The sequence below is a fragment of the Mustela erminea genome, chromosome 9 (genome assembly GCF_009829155.1).
Source record: "Mustela erminea isolate mMusErm1 chromosome 9, mMusErm1.Pri, whole genome shotgun sequence".
Taxonomy (NCBI): Eukaryota; Metazoa; Chordata; class Mammalia; order Carnivora; family Mustelidae; genus Mustela; species Mustela erminea.
The window spans coordinates 105,809,095-105,833,298 of NC_045622.1; the positions used below are offsets into that span (position 1 = coordinate 105,809,095).

The 24,204-nt window shown below is 43.7% G+C and overlaps 2 protein-coding genes across 7 annotated transcripts in view; both read right to left on the reverse strand.

Moving 5' to 3' along the window:
• The window catches only part of LOC116599008 (phospholipase A and acyltransferase 3), a 28,322-nt gene extending 22,786 nt beyond the window's left edge, over positions 1 to 5,536 (reverse strand). Inside the window, exons 1-2 of one of the 5 annotated variants that reach the window (XM_032358591.1) lie at positions 5,369 to 5,536; positions 4,841 to 4,918 (exon numbers count right to left, since the gene is read on the reverse strand). In XM_032358591.1, coding sequence (XP_032214482.1) covers positions 4,841 to 4,855 — 15 coding nt within the window. In that variant the 5' untranslated portion in view covers positions 4,856 to 4,918; positions 5,369 to 5,536. The other 4 variants (XM_032358595.1, XM_032358593.1, XM_032358592.1 and 1 more) reach the window with 4 other exon arrangements.
• Positions 5,537 to 12,272: 6,736 nt separating this feature from the next.
• Positions 12,273 to 24,204, reverse strand: part of ATL3 (atlastin GTPase 3) — a 49,430-nt gene continuing 37,498 nt past the window's right edge. For both annotated transcript variants that reach the window (XM_032357116.1, XM_032357117.1), the window contains exons 9-13: positions 17,451 to 17,578; positions 16,775 to 16,831; positions 15,225 to 15,296; positions 14,413 to 14,844; positions 12,273 to 13,437 (exon numbers count right to left, since the gene is read on the reverse strand). In XM_032357116.1, coding sequence (XP_032213007.1) covers positions 13,351 to 13,437; positions 14,413 to 14,844; positions 15,225 to 15,296; positions 16,775 to 16,831; positions 17,451 to 17,578 — 776 coding nt within the window. In that variant the 3' untranslated portion in view covers positions 12,273 to 13,350. The remainder of the gene's footprint in view (positions 13,438 to 14,412; positions 14,845 to 15,224; positions 15,297 to 16,774; positions 16,832 to 17,450; positions 17,579 to 24,204) is intronic.

The window sequence follows — 24,204 nt, forward strand, 5'->3', positions numbered from 1 at the left end:
AAGCAGAGCCCATGTCCACCCAAGATTCAGCCCCTCTCTGCTCTACTGCTGTGTGACCTTTAGGAATCACGGAGCCTCTCTGGGCTTCTCTGGTACAATGGAGCCATACAGACCCATCCCGCAGTTTGTGTGAGGAATAACTGAGATCATGGGGCAAAAGCTGTAAAACCAAATACTTGGGAGAGGGTAGAGACCCTGTGCCCCTGGGTGGGTGGGTGCAGAAAGCATGTGAGGGAGGGAGTTCTGACCACCCACACTCTCCAGCCTCAGCCCTAGAGAGAGGGTAGAGGAGGGGCTGGGTTGACATATCACCTCTTCCCTTGCCAGCTGCTGAGAGAGGACCGGGGGCAGCTCTAGTGGGTACCAGGTCCAGCCCCTGTGAGGATCCTAGAAAAAGGAGGCAAAATTTCCAGGGCCTTCCAGGCTCTTGGCCTCCAGGCCTGAGGCCGGGGCGATGCATGAATCAGGACTGCCTCCTAACTCCTCTGGAAACCGTGATGGCCACCGCTGCTATCAGGCACTGCGTGCACACGAGTTATCTGGAATTATTTTTTTTTTTTTTTTTCCTTTTTTTTTTTTTTTTTTTAAAGATTTTTTATTTATTTATTTGTCAGAGAGAGAGAGAGAGAGAGCGAGCACAGGCAGACAGAATGGAAGGCAGAGGCAGAGGGAGAAGCAGGCTCCCTGCGGAGCAAGGAGCCCGATGTGGGACTCGATCCCAGGACGCTGGGATCATGACCTGAGCCGAAGGCAGCTGCTTAACCAACTGAGCCACCCAGGCATCCCGTTATCTGGAATTCTTAACAGCCGCCCTATTTTATGGGTCAGGAAACAGCTCAGAGATGGGAAGTAACTTGCCCAAGTTCTCAGAGCTCCCCAAGAAGCAGTGGGAGCATTCTACTGTAGGTTTTCCTGAATCCAAGGGCCAAACTCTTTCCACTATACCAAGGAGTTTGCACGAAGGTACTGACTTCCAGTAAAGGCCACATGGTGAGCTTTGCCTCTACATCACGCTCATTCTAAGCAAGTTTGGAACACAGAGAGGAGAGAAATGGTCAGCGCTGGCCCCGACCAGGAGGTGTCACAGGCTGGACTAACAGGCTCAGAGAAAAGGGGAACCCTCCTACACTACTGGTGGGAATGCAAGCTGGTGCAGCCATTCTGGAAAACAGCATGGAGGTTCTTCAAAGTTCAAAATAGAGCTACCCTATGACCCAGTAATTACACTACTGGGTATTTACCCCAAAGACACAAAGGTAGTGATCCGAAGGGGCACGCGCACCCCAATGTTTATAGTACCAATGTCCACAATAGCCAAACTATGGAAACAGTCCAGATGTCCATCATCAGATGAATGGATGAAGAAGATGTGGTTCATATCTACAGTGGAATATTATGCAGCCATCAAAAAAAGAAATCTTGCCATTTTCAACCATGAGGATGGAACTACAGAGGATTATCCTAAGCGAAATAAGTCAACCAGAGAAAAATAATTATCATATGATCTCACTGATATGTGGAATTCAAACAACAAAACAGGATCGTGGGGAAGAGAGGGAAAAATAAAACAAGACGAAATCAGAGAGGGAGACAAACCATAAGAGACTCTTAATCATAGGAGACAAACTGAGGGTTGCTGGAGGGGGGGCGGGGAATGGACATAAAGGAGAGTGCGTGTTGTAACGAACACTGAGTATTACCTAAGACTGATGAGTCTCATAAATCTACCTTAAAACCAATAATATGTTAATTAACTGAATTTAAATAAAAATAAAGGGCTCAGAGAAACACTGGCTGAACAGGAGACAGGCAGTCTCTCCATCCCAGGGAGGTCCGGACAGCTGCTCTAACAACAAATGACATTCGACAAGCCCAAAGAGGCAGGCAGCTGCACACTCAAAAGAGCAGGAAGGTGGGAGCTGTATTCCTTGGGTGCAAATAGGGATAAGCTGTCCGTAGAAATTTTTAAAACAATAAGAACACACCTTAAGCGGGGGCGCCTGGGTGGCTCAGTGGGTTAAGCCTCTCCCTTTGGCTCAGGTCATGATCTCAGGGTCCTGGGATCAAGTTCCACATCGGGCTCTCTGCTCAGCGCAGAGCCTGCTTCCCCCTATTTCTCTGCCTGCCTCTTTGCCTACTTGTGATTTCTCTCTCTGTGTCTCAAATAAATAAAATCTTAAAAAAAAAAAAAAAAAAAAAAAGAACACACTTTGGGGTGCCTGGACATCTCAGTCGGGTAAGTGGCTGACTTTAGCTCAGGTCATGATCTCAGGGTCCTGGGATCAGGCCCTGCATCAGGCTCCCTGCTCAGTTGGGAGTCAACTTGTCCCTCTCCCTCTGCCCCTCCCCCTTCTCATTATCTCTCTTTCCTTCTCTCTCAAATAAAAATATTAAAAAATCTTAAAAAAAAACAACAACAACAACAATAGGGGCGCCTGGGTGGCTTAGTGTGTTGAGCCTCTGCCTTCGGTTTGGGTCATGGTCTCAGGGTCCTGGGATGGAGACCCACATCAGAATCCCTACTCGGTGAGAAGCCTGCTCCCTCCTCTCTCTTTCTGCCTCTCTGCCTACTTGTGATATCTCTCTCAAATACATAAATAAAATATTTTTAAAAAACAACAATAAAAACATACCAAAAGTTGGTCTGCTGTGTATCAGGTACCAATTTTAAAGAATATTGATGACAAAATACTAGTGACTTAATTTTAGTGATAAAATACTACTCACCCCTCCTCCAAAGCTATCTCCTTGAAGTTCTGATTGCTGCCGATACTATTAAGATTTAAGATTTAATTACATCCATGAGCCTCAAATAAGCACATTTCTATTTCTTTTTCTTTAAAAAACTTCGTCTTCTACATGGAAGTTCGATCAGAGAACACTCAGTTGTTTAGTCTGCGGACACACAGACTTAGCTACTGTTCCAACAGTAAGTTCCAAGTGGCTCAGCGGTTCAAGCTCACACTAGGCACAGTTTGCGCGCCGACTCTCAAGGTCCTGCGTTTTCCTGTGTTTCAACACAGAAGACAGAAGAGTTGGCTCTCCCAGTGCCAGAAGAAACTAAAAGAGAAGCGGATCCCTTTTACTGAGAACTAGACTCATTCTAAAACAATGGATTAAATAAATGTCAGTACCCACTATCACTCAACAGTTTCCTCTGATCTTTTGCAGAAGAAGGAAAATGGGAGAATTTTGCCAAATAAGATAAAAACATATGATGAATTTTCTGGTGATGATGTTTCAGTGAAAATATTTCGTATGTGGAGATATTTAAAAGCCACTAGATTGATTTTTTTTTTTTTTAGAGAGACATAGGCAGTATTGAAATTTCTGGAATTTACTCCGAAATGTGATTTTTAGGAATCTCTGACAAACCTATCCTCACATTTAAGACTTTTCCTAGTTGTATATTTGTGATTTCATGTGAGAGGAGCTTTTGAAATTAAAATTAATAAAAAGTGCCCTTCAATCAGCTATGAGCAAAGACAGACGACAAAGCAAGCTCAGCTGAATACGGAACATGACATGAAAAGATCAATCCTGACAAAGTCACAGACAACTTTCCAGAAGTAAAAGTTCTAAAACAGAAACTGTCTTGTTGCTATTATTCATGACCGTAACCAATCTACATGCAAGAGTAAGCTTTCTTTCAAAACTACATTCATGCAATTAAAAACTTCTTTAAAAGATTTTATTTTTAAGCAATCTCCACACCCAATATGGGGCTCAAACCCACGACCTTCGGATCAAGAGTCATGGGCTCTCCTGACTAAGCCAGCCAGGTGCCCCAAATTAAAAACTCCTAAACTCCTAATCCATGACTTTTTCCTATTTTTCTCCATAACATTTACCTTATTTTTATTTTTCTTACCTTTTTTTTTTTAACTTTTTCACTGGCATGATTCCACATACAAACCTCAATAAATAAGAAAAATTTCACTGTTTCTTTCCTGGATACTCTTACTATCTGCTTCATGATTATTATTGGAAACAGTGCTGTCAGACCGAGGAAAGGGATGCTCAAAATGACCACTAGAGGCATCATCTACACCAGGTCCACCCTGTTGCCGGTCCTGGCAGCATCTTTTTGTGGCCTGAAATAGTAATACCAGTGAATTACAGGGGAGCACTAGCTCTGCGTGGGGAGCACTCTTCCCAGCACGACCTGTGTATTAAGTCTTATACACTCTGGGGAACTGACTGGCTTTGAGACAAGAAGTGCTCAGAACAGCGGCCCCCGCAGGCCTGTGCCCTGCCAAGGGAACATGACCCCAGATGGGTCTACATCCGAGGCCCTGAATCCCTCCATCACAGGTTCTGGTAGGTCGAAGGGAAGCATTTGCTAAGCCCCTTTATGATTTCTGAACCAGATCACAGGGTAGAAAAAGGAAAAGTGAAAGCCGAGAAATTGCTGTCAGGGCTGATCATGGGGTGAGTCAGCCGAGACAGGAAAAGCCCGGAGAAAAGGTTAGACCCAGGCAGGGCCTGGAGCGGCAGGTGCAGCCCCAAACACCTGGCTCCAGGAGCCAGTCCAGATGTTCTGGTCTGACAGGCGGGAGGTGGCGGGGAGATAGGACAAGGGCCATCAGGGAGCAAGTCGTGCCTTGCTGCCTCCCTGCTCCCTGATGTCCTCCCTGCCCTGGCATTTGTTTCAAGAGGAGGACTGAGACATCTGGACCAGGAGAAGGCTAACCCACATGGGACACCTGATGGCCCGCGGCTGCGGGAGGTGTGGTCCCACATCCTCCAGGATCCTTACCCGTAGCAACAACTCAGGCTCCAGGACAATGAGTCCCACTAAAACTCAGCCCTCCCGCAGCCCACAACGCCCCACACTTACCATGGACGCGCGCATCTTTTTCTGTCCTGTGGACCCTCAATTCCAGGCTGGAGTTGGGTGTATCCGCTGTGTAAAGGCCTGAGGCAGGGGAAGCAGGAATTCATTATGTCATTAATCGGGAACTGTGTTCCCAGGACCCCAAGATACCGCGGATTCTGGCAGAGACCATGCGCGGTTCTCCTCTGACCCTTCCCAAGGCCACCAGCTTACTCTTGGCGTTCCTCACTGGCCCCCTCCCTGTCCCTGAACTTGGCTGTGAACTTATGAATCCCTTGAAGAGTCAGGGGAGGCTCACCAGACACCTGAGAGGCGGCGGTGCAGCCCGGGGAGGACGATCATTGTCGCCTACCCATGGTGGCGCTCGCGGCCCGGGGTGCCAGGGGGCGCGGCTGCTGGCAGGCTGCCCCCTCACTTGTTTACGCCCGCCTCCCCCACCTTCTCCGTCTCCCACGCAGCGGTCCGGGGGCTAGAGAGCCACCCCGAGCGCCTCATCCTTCCTTAAGTCCGGGGAAGGGCCGCTCCACCCACCTCTCGAACTTGGGAGGCAGCGCACCGCCAAGGGACCGGGTTTAATGGCCGCAGAGGCTCCAGCCGGCGTAAGGTCACCCGGCTCCTCCCCGCGCGGCTGACTAATGAGAGCCTCGCTGAGCTCCCGGCCCCGCGGCAGGGACAGCCTGCTCCTGCCCCTGGGGCAGACCGGCAGGGATGCCTCCCACTCACCGCCACTCCCTACGCCCTCCGCCACCTAGAGGCGCCCCTGAACCCAGTTCCAGCGCCACCACCTCCTCGCGGATTCCACATACGCGCCTCGGGCCGCCCATCTTGTATTACACGCCGCGCTGGACTGTCCTCCGTTGACTTATCTCCTCCATTCAAGTGGGCTTACAGTTTAAAACGATATTAAATTTGAAAACCATGTGAAGGCTTTCAGAGGTCCGGCAGAAAGAAAGCCCTTTTCACGATTGGGTCTTAAGCCATCAGATATCCCCCAAACCAGGTCCACAGCTCGAATTCCATGAATGAATGACCAGACACAGGCCCTTCTGGCACCAGGCTCTGGCTGGACTCTGACTCCCTAAGAGTGGAACTTGAGCTCCTGTTCATCCCTCTTGTCCCCACTCCCAGCCAGCCCTGCCCCTTGCCTTCGAGATGCTTGGGCCACATCCTGACCCAGTCACTTGCTGGCTGTAGGGTCCAGGACACCCGTCCCCCTCTGAGCCTGGACTATTCATCTCGTAAACAGAGCAATGGTGATGCTGGACAATATGTAAGATCACAGGTGAAAATACATTCCCCGAAGGGAGAGCCGCAGATGAAATGATGCTTACGAAGCACGGAGCCTGGTGCGTGGCACGTGGTAAATCCTCGTGGGGACACGTCAGCTGTTAACAGGAGGAAAAGCACAGACTCGTCAATGACATCACACGTCAGTCACCAGCTTCCCAATGGGAGAGTCAGAGGCAACGTAAATACATACCAGAGCTTTATGGGCATTGCTACTCACCCAACCAATCGTTTTGCATATTAAACAAGTGACTACCCGTAATGTACTCCAAACCCAAGGTGCAGAGGTTGGGGTTGGAGAACACCAGACTGACTTCTGCTTCTCCCGACTCTCTGCTTTCAGAACTGCCCAGAGGTGACTGCCCAATTCCTGAGTGTTGTGCCAGGGAAAACAAAACAAAAAGCATCCTGACGAATGAGGGTGTCAGGGAAGTGATTTTCACCTTCCACACAGCGCTACAAAGTGGAGCTCTGTAAGACCCCAGGCCAAGAAGCTACCACTCGATGTTGGTGCCGCCACCAGCGAGAGCGTCCCCAGGCCCCTCCCCAAGTCCACCACCAATGTCCGCATGGGAAGCCATGCCAGGATCAAACCGAGCGCGGACTCCAAAGCCTCTGGTCTTTTCTGCAACCGCAGCCTTGGAGCCCTGCTCTTTGTGTGGCAGGGGGACGGGGTGATGGTGGGCCGAGGCGGGATCATGGTCATTATTTGCAATGTCCCCATTCACTGCCTTCTAATGAGGACAGTGGCTCCCCCAGGAGAATCTAGTGTTTTGGAGTCTCTGAGAAAGTTAAGGGAAAAATGGCTCAAATTTATGCTGAAGACATGAGACCCTCTGGGGATTCTGAGCAGGTGGGGTAGGAGGGGTAGCAAGGCCAGGGCAGGAGAAGGAAAGGGGGAAGGGGAGAGAGGGGAGAAAGAAAGAAGGGGCCAGCAAACCACATTTAAAGGAGCAGAATCCATTAGGAACACTTTGTGAGAACACGAGGGTTTCTGTTACTTGACATTAACTCTCAATACCTGAACACTCATCTGGGGAAAACTCCCATCAAGGTCAACTGAATATAGTCTTTCTTCTTTTTTTTGAGTAGGCTCTGTGCCCGATGTGGGGCCTGAACTCAAGACCCTGAGATTAAGAGTCCCTGCTGACTGAAAACAGGTTTTTTAACACCTACCCGGGCTACTCTGGTGTGGCTTTGTGACCGTTGGACCAGAAAAATCAGGTTTTCATGAAAGAAAAGGAAGGTGAAGTGTAATTTCCTCCTGGAACCGATTTCTGAAACCCCTTAAGTCCACTAATGAGAACAAATCTGAGAGGCTCTGAAGAGCTTCCCCTACATAAATGTGCAGCATAATCACCTACTTCCCTTTGAAAGAACATTCCTGAAATGTTCCAGGCTTTCTCATTCTCCCATTTGTTAAATGGAGCAACAGTCTGGGGCACTGGGGACTGTGATGGGCATTTGTTTTTTGTCTGTCCAGCAGTCTTTCACTTGGTGACTCTGTGTTTCCGGTGGACCTGCCAAATCACCGTGCCACGTCACCCTGAACTAGGAACGCATGTGACCTTGGTCCGGCTATCAGGCCCCAGCCCCCAGGCTATAGCAACTGACCCTGAAGGAACATATGACCCAAGCCAGACCAATCAGAAGCCTTCTCTAAGTTGGAGCTATGTACACACACATTTTTAAATAGGCAGTGGGTTAAAAAAAAAAAAAAAAAAAAAAAAAGGGCTCTTCCCCCTGGAGACATTAAAGTGGTATGATGTAAGCCTGGAACCATCTGTCCCTTACCTCCCCTGCAGCACAGAAGAAATCCATCTGCAAACACAAATAATACAGCCGCCACAGACATGAGGTAATTGCCCTGTTGACACATGAGTTCTTCTAGTGCCTGATGTCAATTTTGCTCCCAGACATCCAGTTACCATCAGTTCTTCGATTCTGCTAGAGTTGAACTCATCTTTGCAAACTGATAGATGGTAATCAAAGGCAAGAATGTCAATGCCCCAAAGACAAACCATAGTTTACTTGGCTTCTCCCCATCCACACACGCCCACTTTCCCCACCTGTCTTTCCTTCTCCCCGGCTTGTGCTATGGGGGGCATAGCCACTCTGATGGTAGCCCTCCGGTGTGCTCCATACCTTCCCTATCCTACCAGTTTGTTAGTTTGCACTTTCCCTAACTATACTGTGATGAACACAAGTGCAACAGCTAGCCTGGCACCTTCCATATGACCACCATGAGAGAGAGACAGAGGGAGAGAGGGAGGGATGGATGGCTACTGACCACACCAAGTATATGTTTGTTTGTTTTAAGATTTTGTTTATTTCTTTGACAGAGAGACAGATCACAAGTAGGCAGAGAGGCAGGCAGAGAGAGAGAGAGGGAAGCAGGCTCCCTGCTGAGCAGAGAGCCCGACGCGGGACTCGATCCCAGGACCCTGGGATCATGACCTGAGCCAAAGGCGGAGGCTTCAACCCACTGAGCCACCCAGGCGCCCCACAAGTATATGTTTTGAACTATAAACATACTAGAAATCTTACTGCAGGCCAAATGGGCTATGTATAGCAATTGGCCACTATTTGGGAAGTCCAGTGCAATTTCTCCACTGGCTCCAAGGTCACCAGTAATAGATAGAGCTTCATCCCCTCCCAAAGAGGAAGCATTCAACCAGATGGGGCAACCAAAGGAAAGTGCTGCAAGTTCAAGGGTCCTCACAAGTCCATGTTACTGTAAATAAAATTTGTGTTTGATTTTAAGCAATACTTCCAAGTCCTCAGCCTTCTCCAGCACTAAGCTAGCAACACTGTCCGGTACGGTTTCGCGGACGGAGAAAGGTGACACACCCAAACCACGTTACCACTAACCACCCCAGACATGGAGTTATCCCTCCCCTCAGATATCCTGTTCACTTTGCCAAGCCCAAATCTATCTCACAGACCTGCCTGTATTAAGGAACGGAGAAAGAAACAAAATAAAACACAAGACTTGGTGCTATAATCTTTATTCAATTAAATGACCTTACAACTAAGAAACAGAAAACGTGCTTTTAAAACTAATAGCATAATCTCAGCCCATTGCACTTTTAAAAACGGGTATTAAATTTTAAAGCCATTCAAAGGCAAGGGTCTGGGAGAAAGAAAGTATTTTCAACAAATCATTTTATAAAGAAAAGAAAAAGAAAACTTGTAGACGCTCAGGATTAATATGGGTCCCTTTAAGGCTTAAGTCCATGGCAGCAATTAGCCAACTAAATTAGGAAGCTTCAGGAATCAAATGCAACCTTTCCTCGGTCAGAAGAGCACTACAGTTAAATTTTAGTTCCGGCACATGAAAATTCCTTCCAAGGAGGAACATTTTCTTTTGAAATCTTTCTGCTCCTAGACCTGTTCTGGAAAGTTCCTGTTATGGGGGTACTTCTGTCACGAATTTTTAGTTATTTTCTCCTTCCTTTTTGTTTTTATTTTTATTAGCTTAAGGTGTTCTGTGCACGAAAGATGAGGGGTTCAAGTCACAGTGCTAAATTTTCCTTTTTAAAAAACACCCTTCAAAAAGTGTTTTTTTTTTTTTTTAATCCTAATTACATCCGTTAGTAAACAGGACACTTGTACATTCATTTTTCAGAGAAGGCACTAGGATATCTTAATTTAGAAAAACAGCTTTAACAAGCTTAGCTAATTCTCTAGATGAAAGACATCGCCCCTATGACTCTGAACACGGTGAGCCATCGGTTATAGTCCTGGCAGCAGAGAACCTATCTGGAGCCGCAGGCAGCACCTGTCCGTCCGCTCGGCTCTCTCGCCGGTCTCTGAGCCACCTCCAATACTGATATCAAAGGGATGATTCCAAGGCCAAAATCCAGACCCACGGAGGCAATCCCTGACATAAAGCTAGTGATCGGAATGGTTTTAAACAAGTCTCCCAAATACGTCTCAGGCACTCTAACATAGATGAGAGCCAAAACATAACTAAAAACTAACCCATCGCAGCAAATGGGCTCTTACAATGGGAAAAAACCACTTACACAAACAGCTTGTACTTTCATGACTGAAGCTTGTCTTCATTATGCCCTATTCCTTGACTAAAATTTTGTCAGATCTAAATGTAAGCCAGGAATATGCAGCCCACGCTGACTTCCTTAGATGGTAGCCATCCTAAATCCTCCTAAATTACATTTCAATATTTCTTTGGGGGAAAAAGTCCGATGAAGACTTCCATATAAACTACTTAAAAAAAGAAAGAAAACTCCAGGAAAAAATAGAACTTTTTTTTTTTAATCACTTTTGCCTGGGCTTAGGTCAACCTACTTATCTGTAACTCATCCATAGTACATAGGGACCCATCCAAACTCACCCTATCCAAGACACCACTTTTATAAGGCAGGTAAAACACTGGCTATGGCCTGCTAACGGAACGCTCGGCCAGTAAGGAGGCAGTTTGTCTGTTTATTTGCCTAAAGCCTTTCATCTCATGTTAAGAGACAAGAGAAAGAATGGATACAGCAAAATGATATTCATAGGCAATTCTACCAAGTACGAAGACAGCGTTAATAGGTAGCCCCCCGCGGAACAGATCTCTTGGTATATCGCTAAAATGGTACGGCTCTGAAGACACTGGGTCATCACACATGATCACATCCCCCCACTGTATCTACAAACCAATCCAGAAAGATTTCTCATGAAAGAATTGAAATTTTGATTCTATTATTTTTACTATAAAAAGCTAACTGGATTTTTAAAAATTTTTTTTCCTGAAATGAATACTTCCTATAGACATTCTAAAAACCTCCTTTTATACGTTAATAGGACAATGCCCGCATATAACTGCTGGAAACATGCAAACCATAAATGCTTCTGTGAAAAGGCTGGTCAGGAGTGGCAGAGCTACACACACCAGGCAAACATTTGCAGTGTGAACGCCTAAGCAATGTCTCTGACCCACAAACTAAAGGCTAAGGGAAGTTAAGAGGTATAAGACATGCTTTTCAACCTGGTTATAAATCTCCCTGGAGTATTCAAAGTCAGCAATGAGAATGCATCTTTTATTGAAAAAGTTGATATAAAACTACCAATTTACTGGAAAAATAGAGAAAAGAAAGCCAAAGAAAACTCATTAAGGATCATCATTGAGAAAACTTGATCCAATGCTTTCCAGAGCCAGAATAAGTTAACCTAGAAAGACAAAAATAATAAGGCTTCCCCAGGGAATTAACCAAATTATTTAAGATCAAAACAGAAATGGTGAATTTGAACAGTAACTAAATCCTAAGAAAGTCATACATTACCACATACTGGTTTGCTTTAAAAATTCTAATACTTTAGTATTAAAATACGTTTTAGACACATCATCCTTTTCTCACCATTAAAAGCATCACTCTAGACAACATCTGAAATCTATAAATGTGCCTCTACAATGCATTAAAAGTCAAGTACCTCAACATCTGCAAGGCCTTTAGCAAATATTATGAACCTTCAGGAAGATGTGAGGCCACCTGAAAATGCACCACAATTTCAAAGAGAAGTTTCCAATTTAACAGTCAACACTAAGCATCACTGATATGCAAGTAAACAGTTTTTAGAACAAGCTGGAACTTTCCTAAAATTTAATGGCAATTGAATAAACTAGCAAGAACTTCAGGGCAAGATGGTATGTAGACATGAAAAAAATATAAAATGCTTGGAATTAATTCAGACCCATAAAAATACTTCAGTGGTGAAGTGTTTAAAGTAGTAAGAAGAAAATTCTTTGATAAAGAGATTACACGCTTCTTTCTTCTGCCTTCCATTCAGACTTCTTCACGTATGTAGAATCTACACTTGGGTTTCACCTTAGCCTTTCTATCTCCCTCCCACAATAAAAATTATCTTAGGAATTAAGGCTCTCCTACCTGAAAGTTTATGTAAATACTTACAGCCAAGTTTTATGGAGTTTAAAAATCCACAATTCACCATTATATTATAATCAAAGGAAAAGGCAATTCATAGATAAAATGTTATCACCCGGTCAAGGTAAATAAAAAGATTTCTTAGACACTTCTAGACCATGTCCACATTTGGGTGTGACTTCAGTCCTCACTAAGCCAAAGCTATTTTAAAGCTACCAGACTAGTCAAGTGAGGTTAAAGAAAGGAAGATTCACTGAACAAAACTGACAATTTTAGCTTTATTATTAAAAAGATTAGTGGCCAGGAGAACATAAGTAAATGTTTTGGATAAAGACCTGATTTACTCCTAGGCCACATGAAACAGGACAACTGAAGGCAGTGATGTCTGGTAATGTCTTTCCTTTAGTCCTCAATAAAGTTCTGTTCTTATGTAGAACTCTTGAAACAAGACCTCTTAAATGACAACCGTGAGATATATAGAATACATGTGTGTGTATATAAACCCACAAACAGTGAATCTGACCAAGGCACAAGTTCAAGTGACTTATCAGAGGTCACACAGTTCATTTAAACTCAAGCTTTTTTGTTTAAAGTATCGCACTTACTCTTTTCATTATGAGCCATTCTGGCTCTTCAAGGCATGTTTGCCTCTTTTCTAAAAAGAAGCTAGAGGAATGAAGGCAAAAATAAAATAAGAGTATGTTCCAACAAAACTGTCAGCCTGTCAGTAAAAGACCATAAATTTCAGTGTATGGTGGATTTAAATAGGCTGTGGTTTTTCCACAATCTCTGGCAAGCAGGATTTTTTTTAACATTATAAGATTTTAAAAGTGTAATGGCGTCATTTTCAGTCTTTTGTTCTGAAGCTTTTGTAAGTTTTGTAAACATTTTTAAATAGTAAGGTATAAAAGAACAGACCGGTTTCACCCCAAAACAGCATCTTTCATGAGGTTATTCTTGATTCCCTCCCTATTGTGTCCTCAAAAGCCTGGATACAATCTTAAAAGGCACTAAGTGGTACATACAGGATTTAAAACCACATTTGTAGTTTTTCCTTTAGCTTTCTCCCCCATAAAGTGCACAAAGCAGAGAGTAATAAGAAAACAGACACAGGCGTGGATCTATATCAGCAAGGAAAAGAAATGCTTCCAATAGCAATGGAAGTAGGTTTAAGAATGTGAAGCCACGGAAAAGGTCTGTCTATTAATTTATTACTGCTGAGTTTCAGCTCTTCCCAAGTGATCCCAGATCTGCGTTCCTCTGGACTTGGACCTGGCGTGGCAGAAACCCAGACATCAGGAAGGGCTGACGGCGTTCTCGGATCCCCTCGTCAAGATGCTATTGAGCTTTTTTATCCACAGGGGGCCTCCCAACAACGGCATCCCTCATGGCAGCCTGAGTGGAATTCCCCATATGAGAAGTAGCCTGCAAGAGTCCATGGATTCAACATGTCAGTTAATAAAACACAACCCAGCACCAAGAGAAAGACTTTCGGAGGGAAACTTTCAGAAATCTCTGTCTACATCATGGGTTAGGTTCTCAGAAAATAGGGAAATGGGGGCGCCTGGGTGGCTCAGTGAGTTAAGCCGCTGCCTTCGGCTCAGGTCATGATCTCGGGGTCCTGGGATCGAGTCCCGCATCGGGCTCTCTGCTCAGCAGGGAGCCTGCTTCCCTCTATCTCTCTGCCTGCCTCTCTGTCTACTGGTGATCTCTCTCTGTCAAATAAATAAATAAACAAATCTTTAAAAAAAGAAAAGAAAGAAAGAAAGAAAATCGGGAAATGAAAATGCAGGTGTCAGGGGAGCCTGAGGCAGCAGAGACTTAGCTAAGCCTCTGCTCTGCAAGCCTAGTTGTATGGGAAGCCATCTTGGCTCCTCAAAAGCTTCTGACTTAACGGATCCGTTCACAGTACTCAGAGAAAGAAATCAGGCTCAAAGATCCCTGCACCTGGAAAACATGTCAATGTCAACAGCCATTGGCTTTGTGAAAGCTTTAAAGCGAAAGAGATGCCACCCGTTAGCAGAACTCAAAACAGATAAATTTCCCAAGCTCCTGATTTTCAGTGAAGCAAATTAACCTCGGAGGAGGGGAGAATCACACAGGAAATGTGTCTGAAGAGCATGTGGTTAGAAGCTCCCCAAGAGTAACACAGTATGTCTAAGTCGGAACTTTCTCGCATTAGAGGGCAGTTTTTAGGCATAGAAACAAACTATGAGGAATAAATATTCACATTCTAAAGAAGGATGATACAACGTAGTGCCTATCAAAAAACAAAAACTGGCCAGGGGAAGTTTCTCATGCCTTCTTTCACTGTGAAGCTCTCCCAAGTGGCAACACTCTACGATAAAGGCACAAGCATCTGTGGTTGTCACCCGCAGCCTGGTCAGTGGCCCCACTCACCTGCTCTAGTACGTACGCTGCGCCAGAATCAATTGCTCCTCCCAGCTCGCGATACTGACCAGAGTACCTGATATAGCCCCAAGTAAGAAGTGCTATTAACAGCAGCCCAACCACACAGTTGAACAGCTGGGCCACAATCTCAAGACCAACAAAGCCAGTGAGGCCTGAGGCTATGTACAAAATCACGATGCCCGTGAAAAGCACCGCGGGGGTTCGGAAGGTGCTGAAGACGTTCTTGCTGGCATTGTGCTTGCAGAAGTTCTCATAGAGCTCCCTGATCTCCTCCTCCAGCTCCTGCTGGTAATGAAGGCTAAAATCCTGCCCACCCATCTTCTTGGTCTTCCTAAAATGGTCCAGAGCAAGCTGCTTGAATTCACAGTGCTTCTCCTCTAGAATGTCTGGAGACAAATAAGGTTTCTCTCCCCCACAAACCTACAAAGAATAAAGACATAACATGCTGAAGATCCCTTTGAAAACAAGTGCCCAAGGAAACAAGTGAAAAAACTGAAAAAGTCAGAACATTTTAAGACATGAGAAATTAACTTTAAAATGATGACCAAGACCGGTAAAAGTCTGGGTTCACTTCCTCTGAAAAGTACACTGAAATAATCAGGGTGACATTAACAGAAAGCCTGCTTTCTTCTTGCTTAGTAATGGAAAGAACTAGAAGACCCCAATTACCAGGGGGACCTGAACACAGCTTTGTTGTCTCGTCGACTTCAGATTCATTAAACAGGATCAGTTTGAGCTTCCGAAGTCAGCCACAGGCCCAGGTGACAGATATGTTAGAATAAGACACGTGCCCAACATACCTCCTCCATGTTGTTATAATAAATGTCTTTGGCGGACGCTGCAGCTGCTAAATTGTTGGCTTCAGCAGTGGCCTTTTAAGAAAGGAAAGCATAAACTCTGAATCCCCTCTTCCAACATTCTTCCACAAACAACCAAGTGCCAATGTCCTCTCACCCTGCCCCATTCTTCCTTTTTTTTTTTAGGATACTTCTGCCATTTTTTAGGTTTCTACATTGCCCAATTTATGAAAGAAAATATTCCTTTTCTGCCAAAAAACATCCTTATACATAGAGTCTTTATCATCAATTAACCTCTAGAAATACCATTAAGAAATAGATGTGGGTTAAGAAATAGATGTGGGTCAAAAAAGAAGGGAAAAAAATTTGTCTTTCTGTGAACTTCAAACTCTAGCTTTCTTTTTGAAAATATTTTGTTACTAAAGAAATAAACATGGGGTACCGGGGTCGCTCAGTCAGTTAAGTGTCTGCCTTTGGCTTGAGTCATGATCCCAGGGGCCTGGGATGGAGCCCCACATCAGGCCCCTTGCTTAGTGGAAAACCTGCTTCTCCCTCTCCCCTTCCCACTGCTTGTGTTCCCTCTCTCGCTGTCTCTCTCTCTGTCAAAGAAATAAATAATTTTTTTTTAAAAAAAAAGAAACATTTGACAGTAAACGGCCTTATGTTCTGCACATGAAAGTCAGAAATTGTGTTAACAAAATGACATCTTGAAAATAGCAAAATGTTGTAAATAAAAGTGTCTGAAAATAAAAAATCTGACCAGTAAGCAGTAAATAGGTATGCCAGGACGTGTTCTACTAAAGCAGACAACAGGTAACAGGACAATAATTTGTCTAAGATAACTGGGCCTGTTCTACCTGGGTATAAATAAAACAGTGCTCTCCACAGTACGTTTGGTGGGAAGACCAGGCCCAGGGAGGGGCCGTTCTGCTTTAACTGTATCCCCATGAATATACACAAAAACCAGGTGGCTTTTTAATTTACTGGGTGGCTCAGTAAATTAAGCATCTGCCTTTGGTTCCGTTGTGATCCCAAAGTCCTGGGACAGAGCCCCATGTCAGGCTCCCTGCTCAGTGGGAAGCCTGCTTCCCCCCTCCCTCTGCCTCTCCCCTGCTTGGCTCCCTCCCTCCCTCTCTGTCAAATAAATAAATAAAATCTTGTAAAAAAAATAATAAAAATAAAAAATAAACCAGGAACAGTCACCATGAAGAATGTGCTAAAAATTAACATACTTCAGCATAAACAGGCAAGGAAAGCAACAGTATTCCTTTTTAAGTCTTATTTATTTTAGAGATACAGCACGTGCCCAAGCGGTGGGGAGGGGGGGTTCAGGGAAAGGGAGACAGAGAATTCTCAAGTAGACCACCCCACTGAGCACACAGCCCTCCATGGGGCTTAGTCGCAGGACCCTGAGATCATGACCTGAGCCCAAATTAGAGTTGGACACCTAAATGCCTGAGCCACCCAGGCACTCACATTCTCAAAGGAAGTGGCTTGTGTGTAGGTCAGCAAGTATCAAACAGTATCATTTAGGACGTCAAAGAACTGCTTACCTGAAGCATAGATTTGGGATGAGGCAGATCTTCTCCTTGGTAAATTTTAATATATGCCTTAGAATATAAACATAGAAACGACTGTGAAAAATGTGATTCTGTCACATTTAATACTATTTTAATGTTTAGAAAGTGACCAAACTGCATTTTCCTAAAGACCTAGATCAACACCCAGGAATTAGCAAAGACACAACACACCTTTGAGTGCATGTTAGCATTTTTTAGTTAACTAAAACTGTTCTCAAGCAGCACGAGCCTAGCAAGACTAGGAGTCCCACCAGATTCCCCATGCACACTGGCCTCACCACTACCTGTGGGCACAGTGACCGTCCGCCTTGAAGAAGCCATGTCACATCTAGGTGCCGTCTCCTCCTACTCACGGCAACTTCCTAACCACCTCCTGTCCACACCATCTTCCTTGAGGAACAATCTTCCTTTAGCCACAGTAATTACTCCTCTAAGAAAGTGCAAAGAACATCCATTTGGTTCTTAGACCGATACTGCCACCCAGTGGCCCATTCCTGGAAGGACACTGGAGGCTCTGAAAATGCCTCTCCCCATCTCCCCCATGAGAAACTTGTCCCTAAGCTTTCAAATAGTAAAATTCAAGTTAGTTTATGACCGAGATCAGTTTTACCAAAAGTCAAATATTTTGATAATTAAAACCCATATTTACCTTAAAATACTCCAAGAGCCCCCGACAGGTGACTTTTGAGCCATTGATCTCCTTTTCCATTAAGTTCGCCGGGTTTAACACAAATGGGATCAGGACCTGTAACTGCTCTTTGAATTCACTGGCAATATCTGTTCACAAGACCACGAAGAAGAAAACAGTAAGCCAAACAGGTTTATTCGACCAAGATGGGCAGAAAATGCAATCTTCAGTCTACCTATTTTAACATTTGCTAAAGTGAGGGGAGGGAGGGGCGCCTGGGTGGCTCATTCGGTTAAGTGTCTGCCTTTGGTTCAGACCCTGATCCCAGAGTCCCGGGATGGTACCTGACATCTGGCTCCCTTCACAACAGAGAGTCCACTTTTCCCTCTGCCCCTCTCCCAGCTCATGTTCACTCTCTCTCACTGACAAATAAAATCTTAAAAAAAAAAAAGGAAAGGAAAAAGTGAGGGGAGGGAGTCGCAACCGTGTGACACTTTCTGCCCACGGCCACATCGCTGATGGACCTCTGTGAGAGTACCTGTACCGTCTCGTTCCTTCCCTTCTCGAGATTAAGGGCTGCCTCGTCCACAACAGAACACGCAGAATATCCTTCCCCTGGTTTTCGTTCTGGGGGATGTAGTCTACTCCGTAGCATTTCACGAAATCTCACTTTTTAAAGAATTTTACTAACACAGTCTTCAAAAAAATCAATTATCAACCCTTCCAGTCCTCTCCCTTACCACACCTTCACGTTCCCCCGGATCCGTGAGAAATCACTATTCATCATCCGCTTGCTTTTCTGTTGTTCATTTTTACGCTAAGAGAAGCAGAAGCACCTATTCCTCATGGCATTTTTAAAAAATATTTTATTTATTTATTTGACAGAGATCACAAGTAGGCAGAGAGGCAGGCAGAGAGAGAGAGAGAGAGAGAGAGAGGGAAGCAGGCTCCCCGCTGAGCAGAGAGCCCGATGTGGGGCTCGATCCCAGGACCCTGAGATCATGACCTGAGCCCAAGGCAGAGGTTTTAACCCACTGAGCCACCCAGGCGGCCATCATGGCATTTATTTTCTATTATCTCCTCAAGACCTTCTGGGCCATCCTGAAAGAAAAAGGCTACTATCTCAGGAAAGAGGACAGCTCCTTTGCAGCTTCTACAAAACTCCCACTGAGGGTTCAGGAGAGCCATTAATGAGAGCTTCTTCCTCAAAGTGAGAACAGGCTGGTCCATCTCTGACACAAGGGAATCAAAACACAAGGAATCTTCTTAGGTTCCCAACTAATTCAAACATCAGCTGAAAAGAAAGTAACCCTAATATATAAAACTGAGAAATCTGACTTCAAATTTTATTCATTCAACAGTTTTTCAGAACCTTTTCGTGGCAGACATTGTGGTAAGAGTTGGGGGCAGAGCAGGGAATAAAACGAAGTGGCTTCTAAATTTTTCCAATTACAAATTAAGACTCTCTGTAGAAAAATCTTCAGGTTACTTTTATTTCCTTAGATTCTTTCCTTGGAATATATGGTCCTCTAAAAGCAATTACTAGATAATACAATGACAATGTACACTCCTGGAAGACATTCAAAATGAATTTTAAAAAATCCATAAAGCCAGACGATGATTAACATTTGAAATATACCCCTTCCTTTCCACGGTGCCTATATATTGCTGTCATTTTTGTGAAAGACTGTACCAATTTATACCTCTCCCACCAACGTATAAGAAGGTTGTTTATAACTCTCAACACACTAGAGATTTTTTTTTTTATTTTATTTTTAAGCAATCCCTATACCCAATATGGGACTCAAATTCCTAACCCCGAGATCAAGTGTCAGACTCTACTGACTGAGCCGACCAAGGGTTTCAACACACTAGAGTTTTCTTGTTTTTAAAATCGTTACTGACTTGGGCCTTCTGCTTGACAGTACTCCGGACTGGAGAATCTGAGGAGGCCTTCTCCCTGACAAGACCCTGCATACAATCTGTTCCGTTGCGTTGCTGGACCCGGACGTGCAGGTGGCAGCAAGGTGCTGAGCAGGGGCAGCAGGGAACTGGACCAGAGCGGCGCACTAAGTTTGCGTGATGCTGCAGCTTATCTGAGGCCATTCACTGCAACGGGGGAGCTAAACTTTGGGCAAAATTAACTCCTAAATTAAGCTGAAACCCGAAAGGGGTCTGGAATTGTCCAGGTCAGTAGCCTCTAGCTCCCTGAAGAGGCACTTATCGCTCTGCAGGAAAAATTAAGAGCAAGTTAAAGATGTCCATTATTGTTGCTTCTATCCAACATTGCACTAGGATTCTCATCTTCCTACAGGTCCACAACAAACTAAAAATATAAAATGTGATGTGGAGAAAAAGCAAAAACTCCATTCTTCATTAAGTGTCATAGACAGTACCTACTATCTACACATATAAATTACTAGAAATAATGGGAGTTTAGAAAGTTGCACAAATGAAAAGCATTGCCTTTTTAAAAAACATTTTATTTATTTATTTGGACAGAGAGAGAGCACAAGTAGGCAGAGCAGCAGGCAGAGGGAGAGAGAGAGAAGCAGACTCCCTGCTGAGCAGAGAGCCCAATGAGGGACTCAATCCCAGGACCCTGGGATCATGACCTGAGCCAAAGGCAGATGCTTAAGCAACTGAGCCACCGACGCACCCCAATGAAAAGCATTTTTAAAAAACCTAACAAATTGTAAATAATGGGAAGACAATGGGAGTATTCAATAAATAATGTTAAAGTACTGGTATCTATAGAAAAATAGAAAATGGATCTCTACTTCATACATACACAAAAATTAGTTCCCAGTGGATTAAACACAAATATGAAAGACAATGCCTAAGAGAGAGAGAGAGACAGCAAGGTGTGTGTGCAGGTGTGAGTGTATGGAGAAAGGAGAGGATTTTCTAAAACAAGACTTAAAAAGCACTACAGGGGCACCTGGTGGCTCAGTCGTTAAACCTCTGCCTTGGGCTCTGGTAGTAGTCACAGGTTCCTGGGACAGAGCCCTGCATCACGCTCCCTACTCAGCGCAAGGCCTGCTTCTCCCTCCCCACTCCCCCTGCTTGTGACCCCTCTCTAGCTGTCTCTCTCTGTCAGGCAGATAAATAAAATCTTAAGAAAAAAGAAAAAAGCACTACATAAGATCAAAGGTGAATGAATTCAACCACATTAAAACGAAGACACCATAAAAAAAAAAAATAAAGACAAGACAAAATGGGAGAAGATAAGTGCAACATATAACTAATAAAGTTTCATATCTTACAGTACACACAAAGGGTCTATACATTGCCGAGAAAGACAAATCCAATTTAAAACTGAACAGGCATGAACAGGAACTGCAGAAGAAAGGAAGCACAAATGTAAATAAACACATGAAAAGATATTCAATCCCATTAGTAACCAGAGAAATGCAATTCAAGGCCACAATGACATACTGTTTTATATCACTAATTTGGCAAAAGCTAGTATCTGGTAACACTAAGCATTGCCTAGGAGATGGGTCAACGGGAATCTCCACATACACTGATGAAGGCAGCATAACGGGAGCCACCACTCTGGAACATACTCTGACATTAGCCAGAAAAGGTGAAAATATACAAACTCTACCCTCCAGGAATCCTGCTTTTAAAGCACATATACTTGGAGGACCCTCATACATGCACATATACTAAAATGTCTGTGGCACTATTCATAATAGCAAGAAACTAGAAAAGCTCATGTTTCCATTGAGAATAAACAGTGTTATATTTGCAGAAGGCACAATTATACTACAAGGAAGTGAAAGAACTAAACTACATGCAGTAACACAGATAATATCAGAAATGAAACACTCGGGGGCACCTGGCTGGTTTAGTGCATTGAGTGTCCGACTCCGATTTCGGCTCAAGTCACAGTCTCAGGGTAGTGGGATCGAGCCCCATGTCAGGTTCCGCACAAAGGGTAGAATCTGCTTGAGACTCTCTCTCTCCCTTTCCCTCGGCCCCCCCTCTCACTCTAAACTAAATAAATAAAATTTTTAAAGATTTTATTTATTTATTTATTTGAGAGAGAGAGCATGAGACATAGAGAGAGGAAGTATGAGTAGGAGGAGGAGGGCAGAGAGAGAAGCAGATTCCCCACTGAGCAGGGAGCGAGCCCAACGTGAAACCGGATCCCAGGTCCCTGGGATCACGATCGAGCCGACGATAGACGCTTAACCAAACTGAGCCAACCAGACACCCTAAAAATTTTTAATTAAAAAAAAAAAGAGAGAGATAAAACACTCAATGAAGGGGCGCCTGGGTGGCTCAGTGGGTTAAAGCCTCTGCCTTCGGCTCAGGTCATGATCTCAGGGTCCTGGGATCGAGCCCTGCATCGGACTCTCTGCTCGACAGGAAGCCTGCTTCCTCCTATTTCTCTCTGCCTGCTTCTCTGCCTACTTGTGATCTCTGTCTGTCGAATAAATAAATAAATAATCTTTAAAAAAAAGAAAAAACCACTCAATGAAAATACAAGTTAGCCACATACTATTTTTTATAAGATTCAAAAATTAAAGAAACTTAGCAACAGACTACATGTTTCAAACACAAATAATGATTTTTTTTTAAAAAATTCAAGGGCAGGGGCGCCTGGGTGGCTCAGTGGGTTAAGCCGCTGCCTTCGGCTCAGGTCATGATCTCGGGGTCCTGGGAGCGAGTCCCGCATCGGGCTCTCTGCTCAGCAGGGAGCCTGCTTCCTTCTCTCTCTCTCTGCCTGCCTCTCAGTGTACTTGTAATTTCTCTCTGTCAAATAAATAAAATAAAATCTTAAAAAATAAATAAATAAAAAATAAAAAATAAAAAATAAATAAAAATTCAAGGGCAAAATAACCAAAATTGAGAATAGTGGTAATTTCTACAGGGAAACAGGGAGGTGGGATAGGGAAGCAGCACACAGGAATAGGAAAACAGCAGCACACTGGGAATGCTGACTGGCAAACCATAGCCCTGGAGCCAAATACGGCCGGCTAAGTGTAACTGTCCATACAGATTTCTGGAAACACACCATGTCTTCATATATGCATTGTCTATGTATTGTTATAAAAGCAAAGACAAGTAATTGGCCCACAAAACTTAAAATATTTACTATCTAGTCCATTACAGAAAAAATTTGCCAATTTTGATATTCATTATATGAGATTTTGTATCTTACATATGTAAGTTCTATGTATCCTTTTACATATGTAGTACTTTTTTGCATTCTTTTAGATACCTAATAGTACATTTTAAAATTTAATGGTAGCTCTTTATTTTAATTTGCTTTCCTTTCTATGGCTGCTAGTTAGACCAAACTTTCTACCATACTGGTTCATCAACTGACTTCCTCTTCCCCTACCAGGTGATACAGATATATTAGAATATAGTCAGTCTTCACAAAATAAACAAATATGCTATCTTCTATCCTTATGTATACTATAATCACTGAAATATTTTCTCCAATCTGTTTGCCTTTTTTAAAAATATGCATAATATTAGGTATTCAAACCAATACCATTTTTCCTTGACAATTTCTTTTGTTCTTCCTAAGTTTAAAGAGTCCTTCCCCAATTCCAGAGGTCTAATAAAATTAAATTTTCCATGCTTTAATTTTTACAATTTAATTTTGTAATCTACATAGACTTTACTTATGCCTCATAAATTAAAATCTGCATGACAAGGCGCCTGGGTGGCTCACTGGGTTGGGCCGCTGCCTTCGGCTCAAGTCATGATCTCAGGGTCCTGGGATCGAGTCCCGCATCCGGCTCTCTGCTCAGCGGGGAACCTGCTTCCCTCTCTCTCTCTCTTCCTGCCTCTCTGTCTCCTGTGATCTCTCTCTGTCAAATAAATAAATGAAAATCTTAAAAAAAAAAAAAAATCTGCATGACGTTTCTCTCTAAATAGGAACATGCACTTCTCATCTCGACCGATTCCCACCCCATCTTAAATAACTGAGCAATTATAAGAGCTCATGACATCAAGAAAATTTTTTGGTTTTTTTAATCTGTCCCACCTAAGTAAATGGGTACCAACCTTCCATCAAAATACTCTTAATTCCACAGTCTCCTCAGGATGGCGCCAAAGTACGGCCTTTACCAATTTTAAAAAGGGATTAAACCCCATATTACACATAGATTAGTGGCTTAATACATGATAAAGGGGACATTTCAGTGGGGGTGGGGGGGTGAGTTGGACTATTCAGTAAATATTTCTGGGACAAATGGGGAGCCACTCAGAAAATAACATGCATCTAAACTGGATCATAAATTATAACAAAAATAAAACTAAAAAATTTCAAGGAAAAAAGTGGGACAAATTCTTTATAACATGGAGTGAAAAACCGTAAAATAGCGTACAGACTATGCTAGTCTGTGTAGATTCATATTTGCTTGCACATACTGAAGAAACTCTGGAAGCTTGGAAAAGGAAGAGACTTTTCACTGAAAACTTTGTAATTCTTTTGGGGATTTTAGACATCGGCTCAGGTCATGATCTCGGGGTCCTGGGATCGAGTCCCGCATCGGGCACTCTGCTCAGTGTCAATGTATCACCTATTCCAAAAAAAACCAAACAAACAAAAAGCACCCTTTTTTTATGGTTTCAACTTTTATCATACTAAAAGACTAAGAATTTCAAAAACATTACTCAAGAAACTAGCACAATCTAGCACCAGACTGTTCCTATATTCGATTTTACCCGGATTTAATAGGCCCTCAGCTATTAATGCTTCTACAAAGGCTGTACCAAAACACTAGTTTTAGACTCAGAACAGACAAGA